Source organism: Bombyx mori, chromosome 19 (genome assembly GCF_030269925.1).
Source record: "Bombyx mori chromosome 19, ASM3026992v2".
Lineage (NCBI taxonomy): Eukaryota > Metazoa > Arthropoda > Insecta > Lepidoptera > Bombycidae > Bombyx > Bombyx mori.
The window spans coordinates 14,477,926-14,494,240 of NC_085125.1; the positions used below are offsets into that span (position 1 = coordinate 14,477,926).

At 39.4% G+C, this 16,315-nt stretch overlaps 2 protein-coding genes across 7 annotated transcripts in view; one reads left to right on the forward strand and one right to left on the reverse strand.

Annotated features, from left to right (window-relative positions):
• Positions 1-995: 995 nt before the first annotated feature.
• Positions 996-16,315, reverse strand: part of LOC101746607 (juvenile hormone esterase) — a 36,474-nt gene continuing 21,154 nt past the window's right edge. Inside the window, exons 1-4 of one of the 3 annotated variants that reach the window (XM_062674115.1) lie at positions 9,392-9,536; positions 6,828-7,086; positions 4,022-5,298; positions 996-1,408 (exon numbers count right to left, since the gene is read on the reverse strand). In XM_062674115.1, coding sequence (XP_062530099.1) covers positions 1,219-1,408; positions 4,022-5,298; positions 6,828-7,055 — 1,695 coding nt within the window. In that variant the 5' untranslated portion in view covers positions 7,056-7,086; positions 9,392-9,536 and the 3' untranslated portion in view covers positions 996-1,218. Of the gene's footprint in view, positions 1,409-4,021; positions 5,299-6,827; positions 7,298-9,391; positions 9,537-16,315 lie in introns of those variants that run through there. The other 2 variants (XM_062674116.1, XM_004924194.5) reach the window with 2 other exon arrangements.
• Positions 9,598-15,283, forward strand: LOC101747069 (cholinesterase 2). 4 transcript variants are annotated; one of them, XM_021346715.3, is made up of 5 exons: positions 9,598-10,195; positions 10,786-10,963; positions 11,595-12,139; positions 12,956-14,223; positions 15,067-15,283. In XM_021346715.3, the coding sequence occupies exons 3-5, from the start codon at positions 11,957-11,959 to the stop codon at positions 15,236-15,238; spliced, it is 1,623 nt and encodes a 540-aa protein (XP_021202390.1). In that variant the 5' UTR covers positions 9,598-10,195; positions 10,786-10,963; positions 11,595-11,956; the 3' UTR covers positions 15,239-15,283. The 4 variants fall into 4 exon arrangements, with proteins under 4 accessions (XP_021202390.1, XP_021202391.1, XP_004924255.1 ...); XM_038017753.2 differs by having other exon boundaries at positions 9,740-10,049; XM_021346716.3 differs by lacking the exon at positions 10,786-10,963 and having other exon boundaries at positions 9,679-10,049.

Below are 16,315 nucleotides of genomic sequence, written 5' to 3' on the forward strand. Positions count from 1 at the left end.
AAATCGGTCGGATTAGCCGGAACAAACAGACAGAGAGACAGACAAAAATTGTAAGAAAATGTTATTTTGGTGTATGTACCGTATATATATATTATACCTATATATTAGTATAGATGGTTCGAATTATTGCATACCGCCACTTAGGTATATCGCTAAATGAAGTTTAAGTAGCAGCCGTTCAAGGTTTGACGGGTAAAACGATATTAAAACAGGGAATCTCGTGAGAAAAATAATGATGGAAATTATTACTCTATGTTTGTGAATTATATAAATGATTTATTTGACGGTAATCCTAAATATCAATTACACGAAGCTGTAAAGATTGATAATGATCCCTTTAAGAGATCGTCTAACAATTATCCCAGGGGTAAGCGCGAGTCGGGTCGCGTTGCGTTCTCCTAATTAAGGACTCAGTGGGTCGTGGGTCCGTCACGGCTTAGCGGAATGAAATGTATAAGATTTGAGTGTTTGTATAAATAACCGATGGTCCCTTCTCAGTTTCCGACCAGGGAACAATTTAAGCTTTCACTGAGCTAACTCAATTACTACGCTTCCTAGCTTCCTATTATGTTTATTACGCGTCTCAGAATAAATTTCCTTTTTTTTAATAGTTTAGTTGGGCGGACGCGCTCACAGCCCACCTGGTGTTAAGTAATTACTGGAGCCTATAGACATCTTCGACGTAAATGCGCCACCCACCTTGAGATATAAGTTCTAAGTTCTCAAGTATAGTTACAACGGCTGCCCCACCCTTCAAACCGAAACGCATTACTGCTTCACGGCAGAAACAGGCAGGTTCCACCAATACAGAAGGTGCCTTATAGAATTAATTCCACCTCAAATAAATTAGTTAAATGTCACCTCAAATATACGAACAATGTAAGACAATGTAAATTATCGTCACACAATAAAAAAATGAAAATAAAAACAATTTAAAAATACAACTTTAACAGCAAAATCTAGACTAAAATGGATTCATCAAACAAAACAAATTATCCGCTCGTAATAATTTATTTATTGGTTTTGTAGGCAGACGAGCACACGGCCCACCTGATGGTAAGTGGTTACCGTCGCTCATGGACGTAATTGTAATGCTATTGAAACCCAAATAGTCTCCCGTTGTACGAATTCCATTACTATATTTTGAAGCAGATCACCAGAATCTTGGTAGATCATCCCTTATACTTTGCTTCCCACACCGCTCTATCAAGGCGTAACCTAACCAATATTCTCCTGAACGTATCTTCTTCGGTATTTCTGATACACTTGTTTCCAATACTTCATAGCGTCGTTGTACCAGAGTGGAACTGTCGAGAACGCTTCGTCCAGAACGAAATTCATCGGTGTAGTCAAATTAGTTGGATACCACTTGACTGGGAGAAGATCAGTCGCTTCAGGAGTTGGATCGCTGAGGACAAAAAGATATTTTAACCAACAAAAAAAGATTTATTTGCCAACCCATTTAAAAAAAAAATTGTTTTCTCCTATAGTTTACTTTGTCAGTTCTTGTTAGTCTAAGATAAACAAAAAACTACTTTTAAATTTTAATCTCCCATTGTCTATTGTTACGCCGGTAATAGTAACGCCATCTATCGACGAACAGTCGAACGAATATCGAAGGATCGAGTAGCACCCAGAATGCTCGTGAAGTACAACGCCATCTATTGACAGATAGCGGAAACTGCTACTAGAGATTTATTTTATTTTATAGATGTTCGGAATATTATAGATATTATGGAATATTATAGATGTTTAGAATATTCTCGATAATTCTAGGGATGAGGTATCTGTTATAAAAGCGTTGTAGAGATGGCAGGCAGTCAGTCAACAATCTGAACTACTCGAAGCGAAACAGCGAACGGATCACCTGAAGCGAAGCGGAACAAGCGAATCGAGAGCTTTGAAGCGTTTCTTGAATATTTTAAAGTGTTTAAGTGTTTTAAGTGTTGAATACAGTTTTTAAGTTGTACTTTACTGAAATTTTATTTATCTCGAACCCCAGCGCGTAACACTATTATTTCCGGCGTTTCGAATTACAGTTTTCGATGGTTACGGACAACTAAGGCGTTATTTGTCGACTTATGAATATTGCGCGAATTACCCTCTGATGTTCTAGAAGCAAAATAACAACAATAAATGCGAGATTAAACCGTAAAAGTAAAATTATGTTATCCTATATTTTCATTAATAATCATGTCATTTCAGCTCGCTAGAAAAATATACCTGCAGCATTCCTTTGGAATCGTTTTTTTTTTTTTTTTTATGATTGAGAGTTTACTGGTAGCCCGAAGGCCTTTCCAGTTTCACCAGGACAGGTGGGCGAGCAAAGGCTCAGCCAAGAGGGGTGGGATTTGCTAACAACTGCCCGAGCGCCTCCGAAGGAGACCTAACAACTCAAGAGCAATTGTTTCGCGAATGAATCTACTACCGGATCGGAATCGCGACCCGCTGAGAAGATCCGGCGAGAAACTCAGCGGGCTGATGCATGGGTTAGGTTGCACGTCGACCTCTTTGTCGAGTTCGACGAGTACGGTTACCGGGGTCCCTAAGCCTGCCCCTAGTATTAGAGCTGAAGGCATCTAATGCAAAGGTTATTGGATCTGATGGATCCGTAAGGACGTGTCTAGGGCGTCGACGGTGACTGGCTCCTGCATGATCAGGATTCGGGGAGTAGTCAGCGGCGGCAACGATAAGGCGATTATCATGACGCATAGCCTTATCGAAGTATCGTTCCGACGCTGACTTCATGTATTTCCGAATTGATTCGAGGCCCAGGTCATCGTGTAGGTCAACGTTCCTCACGAACCACGGAGCCCCGACAGCTAACCTGCAAAAGCGGGATTGTAGGGATTGGAGGGTGTCTATGTGTGAGCGGGCCGCGTTAGCGAACACCACACTCGCGTAAGTCATGACGGGCCTTATGCAAGTTTTGTAAAGTGTCACCTTGTTCCGAAGGGACATTTTACTCCGCTTACAGATCATGGGGTAGAGTCTACCGAGAATAAACGCGGCACGGTCACGGACTGATTTTATATGCGGGCGGAATGTCATCGATGCATCCAGGGTAACGCCCAGGTACTTGACCTTCCTGGCCCAGGGTATGGGTTGTCTAAAGAGAGTAATCGGAGGTGTGAGATTCCTCCTCCTAATCCGGGAGGAAATCCGTGTGGAGCTTCCCCTCTGAAATAGCACCGCAGTACTTTTCGCTGGGTTGATGTCTATGCGCCATTTTCGGAACCACTGTCCTAGGGCTAGGGCTGCGCTCTGAAGCTTCTTCGCGATTAGGGACTTATTTCTACTGGAATAGTAAACAGTCGTGTCGTCAGCGAATAAAGCTAAATGGGTCGGCGGCGACCGGGGTTGGAATCGTCTCGCTCTGTATCTGTGTCTAGTAAAAGGAAATTCACCGGAGATCTGGCGCTGATATTGCATTTGAAACTAGATTTATTTCGTTCTATAGGTTTCTATAGGTTCGGAAACAGACGTAAAATTTCAGCCATATTTCTAGATTTGAATACTAATTATTTTTATTGATTATAAATACTACCTACTTATGGCAAGACTAATGATTTCGGAGTTCCACAATTCCGTAGCCAGTTCTTAGACCCCATATAAACTTAAGTATAAAATAAAAAAATCGCATTATACTCGAATCAAAGTAAAAATTACAAAAAGTATTACAAAAAGCAATCAAAATTAAATATAATATTATGTATGTTATATATACACATATATTTAAGTAATATCACCTTCACACAACACCTACCAAGGTTCATCTCTGCACTCCCCTAAGGTAGACTGTTAGAGAATGCCTATGGCATTAAGTCCGCCTTTATACTTTCTAGTATAAGAAGTTATAAATAAATATATAAAAGTGAAAGCAATAAAAAATTTAAAAAAAGTTACATTATAAAACTAGTTGTCTTTTAAGATAGTTTGATAACAATACTAGAATGGGTGGCATTAAGCAACGAGAACTTGCTACACCATCGCACTTTTACTGACTTGATAGAAATATTACCCGTATTTCGCAAAGTTCGTCCACAAAGTAGTCATTCTTTCTATCATTTTGTTTTCAAAAAATCCAGACAACCATTCTTGAGAAAACATATAGAATAAATCATCGGCATGTGTAGCTCCCGGGACATCTTTGTACGCAGACCCACCACCTAACTTCGGTAGGTTCCGCCAGCCGGAATAATTAAACAAATAATTGTAAATCGGTTGCTTACTACTCTTCAGTATCAACTCTGTTTCTTCTAAAGAAGGATAGTTGAGGTAGGGCTCCCCATACCATTTTGATAAACTCACTAAATCTCCAAAGCTGTCACCATCTCCCATGTATATCTTCTTAAAATTCCCGACGATTTCAGTAACCGCCTCTTGCGAAGTTATATTCAAGTTCTTTGGTAGTGACTTCTCGATTTTGATATTGTTTCGCATCGTGCTATTGTCCATTTCTAAGATCATGATCCCTTCTTGAGTATTAGAGCCTATAATCATCGGTACTTTATTAAACTCTCCCTTTGAGAGCGCTTCCTGTGGTGATTGTATCAAGAACGGCTCGACACCTTCAATTACTTTTTCTACGCACGGCGTGTACAAGATTTCTGATATTATAACATGTCCCTCCTTTCTCGGCACTCTTGTCAATATTAATTCATCATCCGATTTCGTCATGAAATATTCGTACAATTTAACGGGATCTTGACTTATAAACCCCATAACTTTAGCTAGTAAACTAGCTAGGAAAATCGGTTTGAACTGTAAGCCGAACGGTGCTAACGAAGATCCACTTTGTGTGATAGCTTTGTGAAACAACCCTTTGGCCATCGGAGACAAGACCAAAAACGAAACTGATGCTGCCCCAGCGCTTTCTCCGAATATCGTTACGTTATCAGGATCCCCGCCGAAGCTGGCTATATTTCTCTGCACCCATTTCAAAGCAGCCACCATATCTTTCAAAGCTGCATTTCCTGGTGCCTCTTTAATTCCCAAACAAAGAAATCCTTGTATATTAAGTCTGTAGTTGATAGTTACTAAAATCACTCCTTTAGATACCAGATATCTTGGTCCATAAAAAAATGAAGATCCAGACCCTTGAAAGAATCCTCCACCATGAATAAAAAACATTACAACGAGCTTATCTCCAGGGTCGGTATTAAATGGAGTATATATGTTCAGGGTCAAACAATCCCGTCGTCCTATAGTCAGGTTGGTAGAAAACTGCTGGTTGCATCTGATTTCCTCGTGAATTGCATCATAGATACCATCCCACTTCGGCTCTGGACCAGGTGCCTGAGAAAAAATGTGTCATTTAGAAACAATATACAATTAGTAATTTGAACATTTTGAGCACGTTTGTGGCCCATTAACACATAAAGTGCTAATTACGAGAAATACAGGTATTTTGTGGATTTTTTAAAGCAAACATGTATCTGACGTAAGTTTCCACAAATAAGTTCACAGGACCCAGTTGCACCTTATCTATATCAAAGGACTACCTTCAAACCTCGCTTATAGGACTTATTATAGCGCTCAGAGAAAGCCGTGTACAGGATTTAATTTCCGTTCCAGGTAGAACGAATGAATGATATCTGGAAGCGAAATATGGCAATTATAGGTATTAGTAAATATATAGTAAATATATAGTAAGTATAAATTTAATTTGCGTAATTACTGGTGGTAGGACCTCTTGTGAGTCCGCGCGGGTGGGTACCACCACCCTGCCTATTTCTGCCGTGAAGCAGTAATGCGTTTCGGTTTGAAAGGTGGGGCAGCCGTTGTAACTATACTTGAGACCTTAGAACTTGTATCTCAAGGTGGGTGGCGCATTTACGTTGTGGATGTCTATGGGCTCCAGTAACCACTTAACACCAGGTGGGCTGTGAGCTCGTCCACCCATCTAAGCAATAAAAAAAAAAAAAAAAAAAAAAAGTGAAAAGTCCGTTTCCGCGGCTAGTGGTGCTGGTAAAAAAGAGTCATGTCTTCAATTGGTTGGTTAAATTGAGTGGGGGTTGTATTGAAATAAATTAAATTGGCCCCTTTCAGAGAATTTGTATCTCTAGAACCATATTTTGAGAAAAGCTGGTGACCAGTATATCGCGCATCTTCGATGTTGTCATCCGCATATATTGCTATGCCATCAAAACATGCATGCTGTTGATATGCAGAATAAAATCATGAGATAGAACACGGAGCCTTCTGGAATTTATGATCATGTCGGAAGGTGTCGCAGCAACACCAAATAACTTTGATGACCGGCCCATCCAAAAATGTAACGATTCACTTGCAGAACCATTGAAGATTCCGTATAATATTGAGTTAATTAGAAGTGTCATATATCAGACCCTCTCGAAGGCCTTTGGGTCCGCTTTACCGTCATCCGCAAACTCACTTCCAAGACTTGCCTATCGTAAAGCTATCTTCTCAAATAGCGTTTTTTTTACATACCGCTGCAAAAATATCTACAAAAAATAATCGTCCCAAAGCTTGACGGTTCGTACCAACCCTATATTTTTTATGGCTTAGATGGGTGGATGAGCTCACAGCCCACCTGGTGTTATGTGGTTACTGGAGCCCATAGACATCTACAACGTAAATGCGCCACCCACCATGAGATTAAGTTCTAAGGTGTTATTAAAGTTACAACGGCTGCCCCACCGTTCAAACCGAAACGCATTACTGCTTCACGGCAGAAATAGGCAGGTTGGTGGTACCTACCCGTGCCGACTCACAAGAGGTCCTACCACCAGTAATTACGCAAATTATAATTCTTCTAATTTTAGAGGGTTTGGATGAATGTGATGATACAAAAAAATACTTACTTGGAACTTAGTTTCATCGGTAACACTCCCAAATGGTATTCCGTTGTATTGTACGTATGATCCATCGTGTGCGACGGCGCCCCGCAGTAGTCCGTTGCTGACCCGTACTGTGGCTGTGGGCTGACGCACCAGCCGCGCCGCCCACAGCGACCACAGCACTAACCACTTCGCTCGCACACACATCACACACACTATATTTCTGTTCACAATACAGCACTGTCCTCTCATACATGTACTGTGAAGTCTTCATATACCTTCCCTTTTAAAAATACATTACTCAAAGCAATTACAACTGATGCTTCACTCACTCACTTCTTCAATTTTGTTCATAGTGTTACAGTAAGGCGAAGACCTCAGTCGACATCATAGACCTAGTGTCAAACGTTGTTTTAAAGGTCGAGTGATGGCAACTAAAGACTGTTAGATGTGTATTAAATGTTAATAATGCTAAAAAACTACACATATATACCTCTAAACTTAAAACATAGTCCCGATGAAATTACGACAAGATATAATCAAAATATAAAATTATAAAATAATTAGCGCAGGAACTACTAGAGGAATCGACACCAAAGCTGCAATTATATAATGAATTTTAATATAGAACAAATAAACAGATAAATGCTATCGTTATGCAAACGCAAAACGGACTGGAGCTATCAATGGACGAACCTTAAAGATAAAATGATAAAAAAATTATCAGCGCATTGCATGTAATGTTCGGACGTGTTACACTGTGCTCTTAGTTTGCTGTATTTAATTTCCGACGAGGTAGACGCTAACGGACATAATGCCAGGATCACAAAACGCTCAACTCTTTTTTTTTTTTTTATTGCCCTTGTAGGCAGACGAGCATACGGCCCACCTGATGGTGAGTGGTTACCGTCGCCCATGGACTTCAGCAATGCCAGGGGCAGAGCCAAGCCGCTGCCTACCGCAACTCCCAGCCCGAAAAACAATTAGGACACAACCAAAATATTGCCAATGACAAAACACCGCTCTGTGTGCTCAGTGCGAGTTTTTTGACGTTCTTGATTTTTTTTTTTTTTTTTCTACCTAATCTGATATCCCTAGCGGCTATGTCAGCGTAACCCTAACTTTAGTAGGTGAGCTCACGGGGCTCAAACCTGACGATGTTGCTAACACGAACCCTAGCAAGAGCCGTGCTTCGCAGAATCTACCACCGGATCGGAAACGCGACCCACTGAGAAAATCCGGCGAGAAACTCAGTGGGCTGTGTCTGAGAGTTAATTTACTCGTCGAGCCCTTCGTCGCAAGCGACGGGTTCGACGAGAACGGTGACCGGTGCTTGAAGTACCTAAAAGCACCGTTAGTGGATCGGGAGGATCCGAGATGACGTGTTTGGGGCGACGTCGACTGCTTTCCATTCTGTCCGCAGGATCGGGAATGTAGTTACCGGCGGCCACGATGAGAGGGTTCTCGTGTCGTGCCGCTTTATCGAAGTGGCGTTCTTGATAGCGTAAAAGTTCATATTTGTATGGAATGGGATCGTTTGCCTACGTTTGCCACTAGGGGCGCTGTTGAAACTGCATACAAAATAGGGTTAACTTTTACGTTATCGAGAACGTTAAGAAACTCGCACTAAGCACACAGACTTCATATGGAGAACGTCAATTCATTCGGAGTTAACTGGTGAACGAAAAAAAAGTACTATTCTCATATTATGTTGTTTATTATCCACTAAATTAGAAGTCGTCGTGCCCTAAGGGTTAAAACCTCCGGTGCATTCGTCTTGAGCGATTTTTTTTTGCTTAGTTGGGTGGACGAGCTCACATCCCACCTGGTGTTAAGTGGTTACTGGAGCCCATAGACATTTACAATGTAAATGCACCACCCACCTTGAGATGTAAGTTCTAAGATCTCAGTATAGTTACAACTGCAGTGTACAACTGCCCCACCCTTCAAACCGAAACGCATTATTGCTTCACGGCAGAAATAGGCAGGATGGTGGTACCTACCCGCGCAGACTCACAAGAGGTCCTACCACCAGTAATAACGCAAATTATAATTTTGCGGGTTTGATTTTTATTACACGATGTTATTCCTTCACCGTGGAAGTCAATCGTGAACATTTATTAAGTACGTATGTCATTAGAAATATTGGTACTCGCCTGCGGGATTCGAACACCGGTGCATCGCTCGATACGAATGCACCGGACGTCTTATCCTTTAGGCCACGACGACTTCACCTGCGCCTGTGTTACAATCCCGCAGGCAGGTATCGATTTTTCTAATGAAAACGTACTTAACAAATGTTCACGATTGACTTCCACAATACTGAGACCTTAGAACTCCTAACTCAAGGTGGGTGGCGGCATTTACGTTGTACATGTCTGTGGACTCCGGTAACCACTTAACACTAGGTGGGCTGTGAACTCGTCCAACCAACTATGCAATAAGTAAATAAAAAACATAATTTAAGAAAGAGGAAGTAAAGAAGGAAAAGAAAACGGTAAAGAATTGAAGTAAGAGTACTATTTACTTTATGAAAAGTATTAGAGTAATTTTGTGCAGTGATTCAATTGTAAAAATGCACGGATTACCTGACAGACACGATGTGGGAATAAAGTATTCGCTTCAAACTATCTTACTTTACTAACTAATGTGTTTGAAACAAAATATCATTATCTAAAACAAAAAAAAAAAAAAAAAACAAAAAAAAACCAGTTTGGTTCGCCAGTTCTTTTCAGAATGGCGAATGATATTTTGAACCGGTCTTAGAATTAGCATAACTAACATTCAACAGGTTGAAATAAATTAAATCACATTTCATTTCCGTTTCACAATTAACAGTTTCAACAAAAAAGCTACTAAACACTCAATGTTCAGTGAACATTATGTAACCGTTTTATAACATAGAAACTGGTTCAAATAACCAGTTCAACGAAGCGTTGGCGGGTCACTCGCTCTGTCAAACGCAAGACGTTATACACTGAACCGAGATACTTACAAAAGTTACAAACAATATAGTTTTTATATTTTGTCTTTTAGAAAATTAACAGAAAGAACATAATGTGATCGTATCATTTTTAATACAATTATAATTTTACATTAGACAAGTGATTTAACTTGTGCGTAATGTGTTTTTAGGTTATGTGTTGAAAGAGGTGTATCTGTGGTTTTTATTTTTGTTGTGACTCTAGTGACAGTTCGTGACTAAAGAATGAATTCCGAATCAAATAAATTATAACCTGACCAAATGTAAGACTAAATTTAATAAAATAAACACATTCCTGTACAAAAAATATACTGGTATTGCATCTATAGGGTGAATAAACTTTATCGGATAATATTACAAATTCCATTACAAAACAAAAAACATTTTGAAGGTGAATAATGAATGAAAGGTAATTATTTACTTTCCTCCAAAATGATAGTCACTGCAAATGCAGATCTTTAATCTTCATTTTACAACAGTTCTATTTGATGACTCATTACAAAATTTGACAACATTAAATAATGTATGAATATGCTTAGAAAAAATAGTACTTGGAAAAGGATTTCAACCAGGGAGTAATATGTATTATAAATTAATACGAATGCACTGGTTATCTTACGTTTCCACCATAGACGCAATAATACATATTATTATAATCCACCTTCCATTTTGTGTCATATAAAACAGAATCTATGTATTTACATAGGCATCCAACTTCAATAACTAAAAAAAAAACTAAAAATCCCGGAATTCACTTAATGTGGCAACATTAAACGCTTGGGTTAAAGTTCTTAGACAACGTTTTATGAATGATTAATGTCCAATTACTTATAGAGGCATTGGAAAATTAGCTTTTACTAGTGGAAATAAAACTTAAAATTGTAACCGGTATGTACAAATGTTTATTACAAAGGCCAATGTCACACTTTGGAGACTATATTTTATAATGTTTTAATACAAATTTTACGATATATTGTTCATGCCTTTTTTTGTGTAAAGGGTGATGATCTCCGGGCCTTGCTGCTATTAAGTAATGACCGGAAATCTTACCTCACAAAGTGAAGGCCACCAGTCATCTTGGGACACGAAGTTGAGGTCTCACTTGGATTAGATGACAATGCAGCCTCATAACAAGACCTAATAGCAAGAATACATTATCCTTGACAATTATTTATGGGTGAGAGCCTGATAGCTGCGTACTAAATCAGTCTTCTTGAAAAGTATTGGATAGAAACCACTTCCATTAGAATTCAAAACAACTGTGTCAGCATTTACTGGGATTGTAGCTTCAATAGCAACTCAGAAGGGTCGTGATACCTACCCGTTTGCGATCCACGCCCTTCCAACAGTTCTCAAGATACAACTTAAGTTTAATAGGCGGATGGTTAAATCATAAATAATATTAAGTGCAATAGCTGCTGTGAGCGAGATGAAGGGTACAGGAGGACGCGTACATAGATAGACTCGTGTAACTGGTGGTAAGACGTCTTGTGAGTCCGCGCGGGTAGGTACCACCACCCTGCCTATTTCTGCCGTGAAGTATAATGCGTTTCGGTTTGAACGGTGGGGCAGCCGTTGTAACTATATTTGAGATCTTAGAACTCATTTCTTAAAGTAGATGGCGGCATTTAAGTTGTACATGTCTATGAGCTCTTCAACCCACTTAAGCAATAAATAAAAAGATTCCACCAACATTCACATATCCATAGAAACAAATAATCGTCAAGCCACCGCTCGTCTCGCAATTATCCATGATACACGTCGTTATAACATTAATAAGCACTCATAGTTAAAACTTTCATTTTTAGGAAATCAAATACCAACATAGAAAGTGGTGTGGATGAAGATGCGTCGCAGCAGTGAATTGTGAGCGCGGGAAGCGAACTAACACATGTATAGACACGGGTCCAACAATTAAGTGCAAATCTGTTTCACGAAAAAATACGAATGAGTGATAAATATAATTAACTGAGAAAAAAAAGAATTAATTGTAAATAAACATTTGTATGATAGGAATGTTATTTTAAATCGAAGAAGTCATTAACCTAGAAGTGTTTAACGCAGTTACGCTCCGCCGGCACACAAAGCCACGCAAATGAAGAAGAAACGCAGTGAGCTTTTGTAATATCTCTAGTAGATATATCTTGCCAGTGTGTGTGCGCCAAGTATTATGTGTGTGCGAGCGAAATGGTTAGTGCTGTGGTCGCTGTGGGCGGCGCGGCTGGTGCGTCAGCCCACAGCCACAGTACGGGTCAGCAACGGACTATTGCGGGGCGCCGTCGCACACGATGGCTCTCATTTACAATTCTTCGGCATACCATACGCCGCAACTGACACTGAACATAGATTCCAAGTGAGTTTCGGCTACTATTCCAATAGTACTTCTTTTAAAATAATAGCGTATAATTATTTAAAGAAAAGAACCTTAAACGATATCATATATTAGTAGTCAGTTTAGTTTTTTAACTTATTAATATTTTATTTTGTTCTAACAATCACGCCACATTAACTGGTCCCGTGATAAGTTCGTAAAGAACTTGTGTTACAGGTACCAGATAACGGATATAAATGTAAGATTGTTATTATACACATACATATATTTAATATACATCCATAACCCTGGAAAAGACATTTATATTTATCATACAAATATCTTCCCTTGGCGGGATTCGAACCCGCGACCCCTTGTGTAGTGACCACGTCACTTACCACTACACCAGACGGCCGCTATTTATTTATTTATTGCTCTTCAGTTTTCTCACCAGGAGCTGCATCTCGCTCTCATCTCACTTTTCAAACTTTTTTGTTTCCATCAAAGGAAGACTGTTCAAGCTAACTCACCCACAAGATTGTTTTTATCATTATAGAAAAAAGGCTATTTGTCTTGCAACTTTACAGGAGAGCCATTTAAAGTTTAAAGTTTTGCAAAAAAACCTATTCCAACGAATCTATGGGTAACTTAATTTAAATTCAATTAAAAACATCGAATCGGGCATCATTCAACGAAGAAAACTTTTCTGATTCCGAAAATGTATATAACTCAATATCACCCTAGATGTCGCTCAAGCCATTACTCATTAACTCCACGATATGTAACGTTGTTCCACCTCCAAAATACTACATAATACTAATTAAAAAACAAAAATCTTACTATTTACTCTCGTTTCAGAATCCAAACCCGGAACCGAAATGGGAGGGAGTCTTTGATGCTTACAACGAGCACATCAGGTGCTTCCAAAGATTTAGTCCCACCAGGATATCAGGACGGGAAGACTGCCTGACCCTAAACGTCTACACGCCTAATAACTATGACTCACTCCGCCCAGTCATGGTCTTCATTCACGGCGGAGGGTTCCGAGATGGCTCAGCATCTCCATTTATGTACGGCTCTGAATATCTAACAAGACACGGAGTAGTACTAGTTACAATCAATTACAGGCTGGAGGTTTTAGGATTTTTATGTCTAGGTATTAAAGAAGCACCCGGTAATGTTGGTTTGAAGGACCAGGTCGCAGCTTTGAGATGGATCAAGACAAACATCAGGGCGTTTGGAGGAGATCCTGATAATATTACGATTTTCGGAGAGAGTGCCGGTTCTGCTTCAGTTATGTACCACATGCTAACTCCGATGTCTAGAGGATTATTCAACAAAGCTATTTTGCAAAGCGGTTCAGCCATTACTCCTTGGAGTTTTCAATTCGAGCCCTTAAAGACTGCTAGTTTATTGGCAAAAAGCATGGGCGTCAAAACTGAAGATCCATATGAACTATATAAGCTATTTGCCAACATGCCTGCCGAAGAATTGTTGAAAACAAGAGTGCCGAGACGGAAAGGAGATATAGTGTTATCCGAAAATATATTCGTACCGTGTGTAGATAAAGAAATAGAAGGTATGGAACGATTCTTGCCAGATACGCCAATAAACTTAATTTCCAACAACCAATATCAAAAGGTACCAGTTATAATTGGCTTCAATAATGCCGAAGGTTACCTGTTCGCTGGAAAAGAAAATGAGACTACTCTAGCTAATTTCAAAATCTATAACGCTCTGCCCAGAGATTTGATATTCCCGACTGAGGACGAAAAAAATGAGACTGTGAATAGGCTCAGGGGACTTTACTCTATTCGCAGACCCGAAGATTACCTTAAAAACATTGCCAAATACGAAGGAGATACCAGCATCACATATCCTACTATAGCCAGTATAGGTCTTCTGTCTAAATCCATGGATGGATTAATTTATGCCTACAAATTGTGTTACGACGGATGGCTCAATATACCGAAATGGTATTTTGGTTTCCGTAAATATCCCGGCGCGGCTCACGCAGACGAACTATTCTATTTATTCAAAGTCAAAGTGCCTTTGGTTATGGAGTTCATCGAAATTGAATTTATAAAAAAAATTACAATGCTTTGGACAAATTTCGCTAAATTTGGGTAAGGCTTTTTTTGGTTTTCATTTATTAGCTGATGAAAATGCCGCTATTCACACTGAGGCTCAATTGAAATGTCAAATACTTGTGTACAAGCTCTCCTTCGATCCAGGTGCTAAGATAGTTTCGCGGCACAAAATAGGCAGGTTACTGGTGGCGGTGAACTCATAGTCATGCCCGTTAGTTAAAAGAGTATTTCAGACCGAGATGGAGATTAAGAATACTTCTTTATAATAATTGAAAACCAGTATCTTCTGATCAATAGCCAAACAGACGGAACATTAATGCTGCATTCAAACTATGCTTACTGTTCTTGAGGATGAGCATTAATGTTTAATATTATTATTTTGTCCTACCTACGGTAGACAGCGACTTGGCTCTGCCCCTGGCATTGCTGAAGTCCATGGGCAACGGTAACCACTGACCGTGGGCCGTATGGTCGTCTGCCTACAAGGGCAATAAAAAAAACCTAATTACTAGTAGCCACGAGGGGCTATTCTGGTTTCACCAAATTAAATGCTTAGTGATAATTTTGTGACTGTGAGCTACGCTCGGTCATCGTTCTCGTCAAACCCGTCGCCTCCGACGAAGGGCTCGACGAGTAAATTAACCCAGAGACAGTCCACTGGGTTTCTCGCCGGATCTTCTCAGTGGGTCGCGTTTCCAATCCAGTGGTAGATTCTGCGCAGCACGACTCTTGCTAAGGCTCGTGTAACCAACGTCGTCAGGTTTGAGCCCCGTGAGCTCACCTGCTAGTTAAGGTAATGCAGAAATAGAAGAAAAAGAGCTACGTATGCACTACAAAAAGCGAAACAATATACTACTTAACTTTTTTTGTTTATTTCAGAAACCCAACACCCTTTCCGTCTTCTACACTTCCTGTGACATGGAAGCCCTTCAAAACGAGCGATCCAAAGATATTGGTCATAGACAAACAATTCTCGGAGGAGAGTCTTTGGAGCGACGAAGTCATGCTCTACTGGGACACCATCTACACTAAATATAGACGGAAGCTTTGACAAACTAGTCTTAGTCAATCTGTAACGACAATATACTTGCCTTTATCCGTGTGTTTCTTTGGTCTGACGGCCCGGTTCAACCTTGAATCATGATTCGGAGCTGATTGGATTGGATCCGCAAAATTATAATTTGCGTAATTACTAGTGGTAGGACCTCTTGTGAGTCCGCACGGCTAGGTACCACCATCCTGCCTATTTCTGCCGTGAAGCAGTAATGCGTTTCGGTTTGAAGGATGAGGCAGCCGTTGTAGCTATACTAAGACCTTATATCTCAAATTAGGTGGCGGCATTTACGTTGTAGATGTCTATGGGCTCCAGTAACCGGTTAACACCAGGTGGGTTGTGAGGTAATATGAATGAAAAAAAAAATTATAGTTTAAAAAACTAAGAAAATTAGCTTTTATAGAAAATGGAACTAAAAATAGAACAAAAACTTTAATTAAAAATAGTGTAAGAAGAAATGATTTTATTGTAAAAAAAGCGTGGGTGCTTTTCAGGATATTATTAAATTATCACTTCTACTCCTATCTGTTCATAAAATATTTATAACTACTAATACCACGCTTTTTTTTTACAATAAAATCATTTTTTCTTACACTATTTTTAATTCAAATTTATTAATATTTATTTTCAATTTTGTAGTTGGATTTTCTATAAAAGCGTATTTAGTTAGTTTTTTAAACTATTATTAGTTTTTCATTTTTTAGTTGAAAATCAATTTTTACGATTATTTTTTTAAATATTGAGTTGTCATCGGTCCTTAATACTCGTAAGTATACCAAATTTCGTTTTAATCAGAGGTTTTGAAAGGGGTCAAAATATGTTCAAAGATTCCGTTACATATTAACATACATACGTCTGAAGCTAATAAAAGCGTATTAAAAAAAACATAATATCACAAATTTGCAACGTTTATTATTGCCTCGTAGGCAAACAACGGAATTGCCCATCTGATGAGAGCGGCTACGCTTGCTCATGGATGTAGATAATGCCAGGAGCGCAGCCAGGCTTCAGCCCAATCCTGAGGATTCGCTGCAAATCTCGTTTGAAAAAGAGATAAAACGGGACTATAGTACC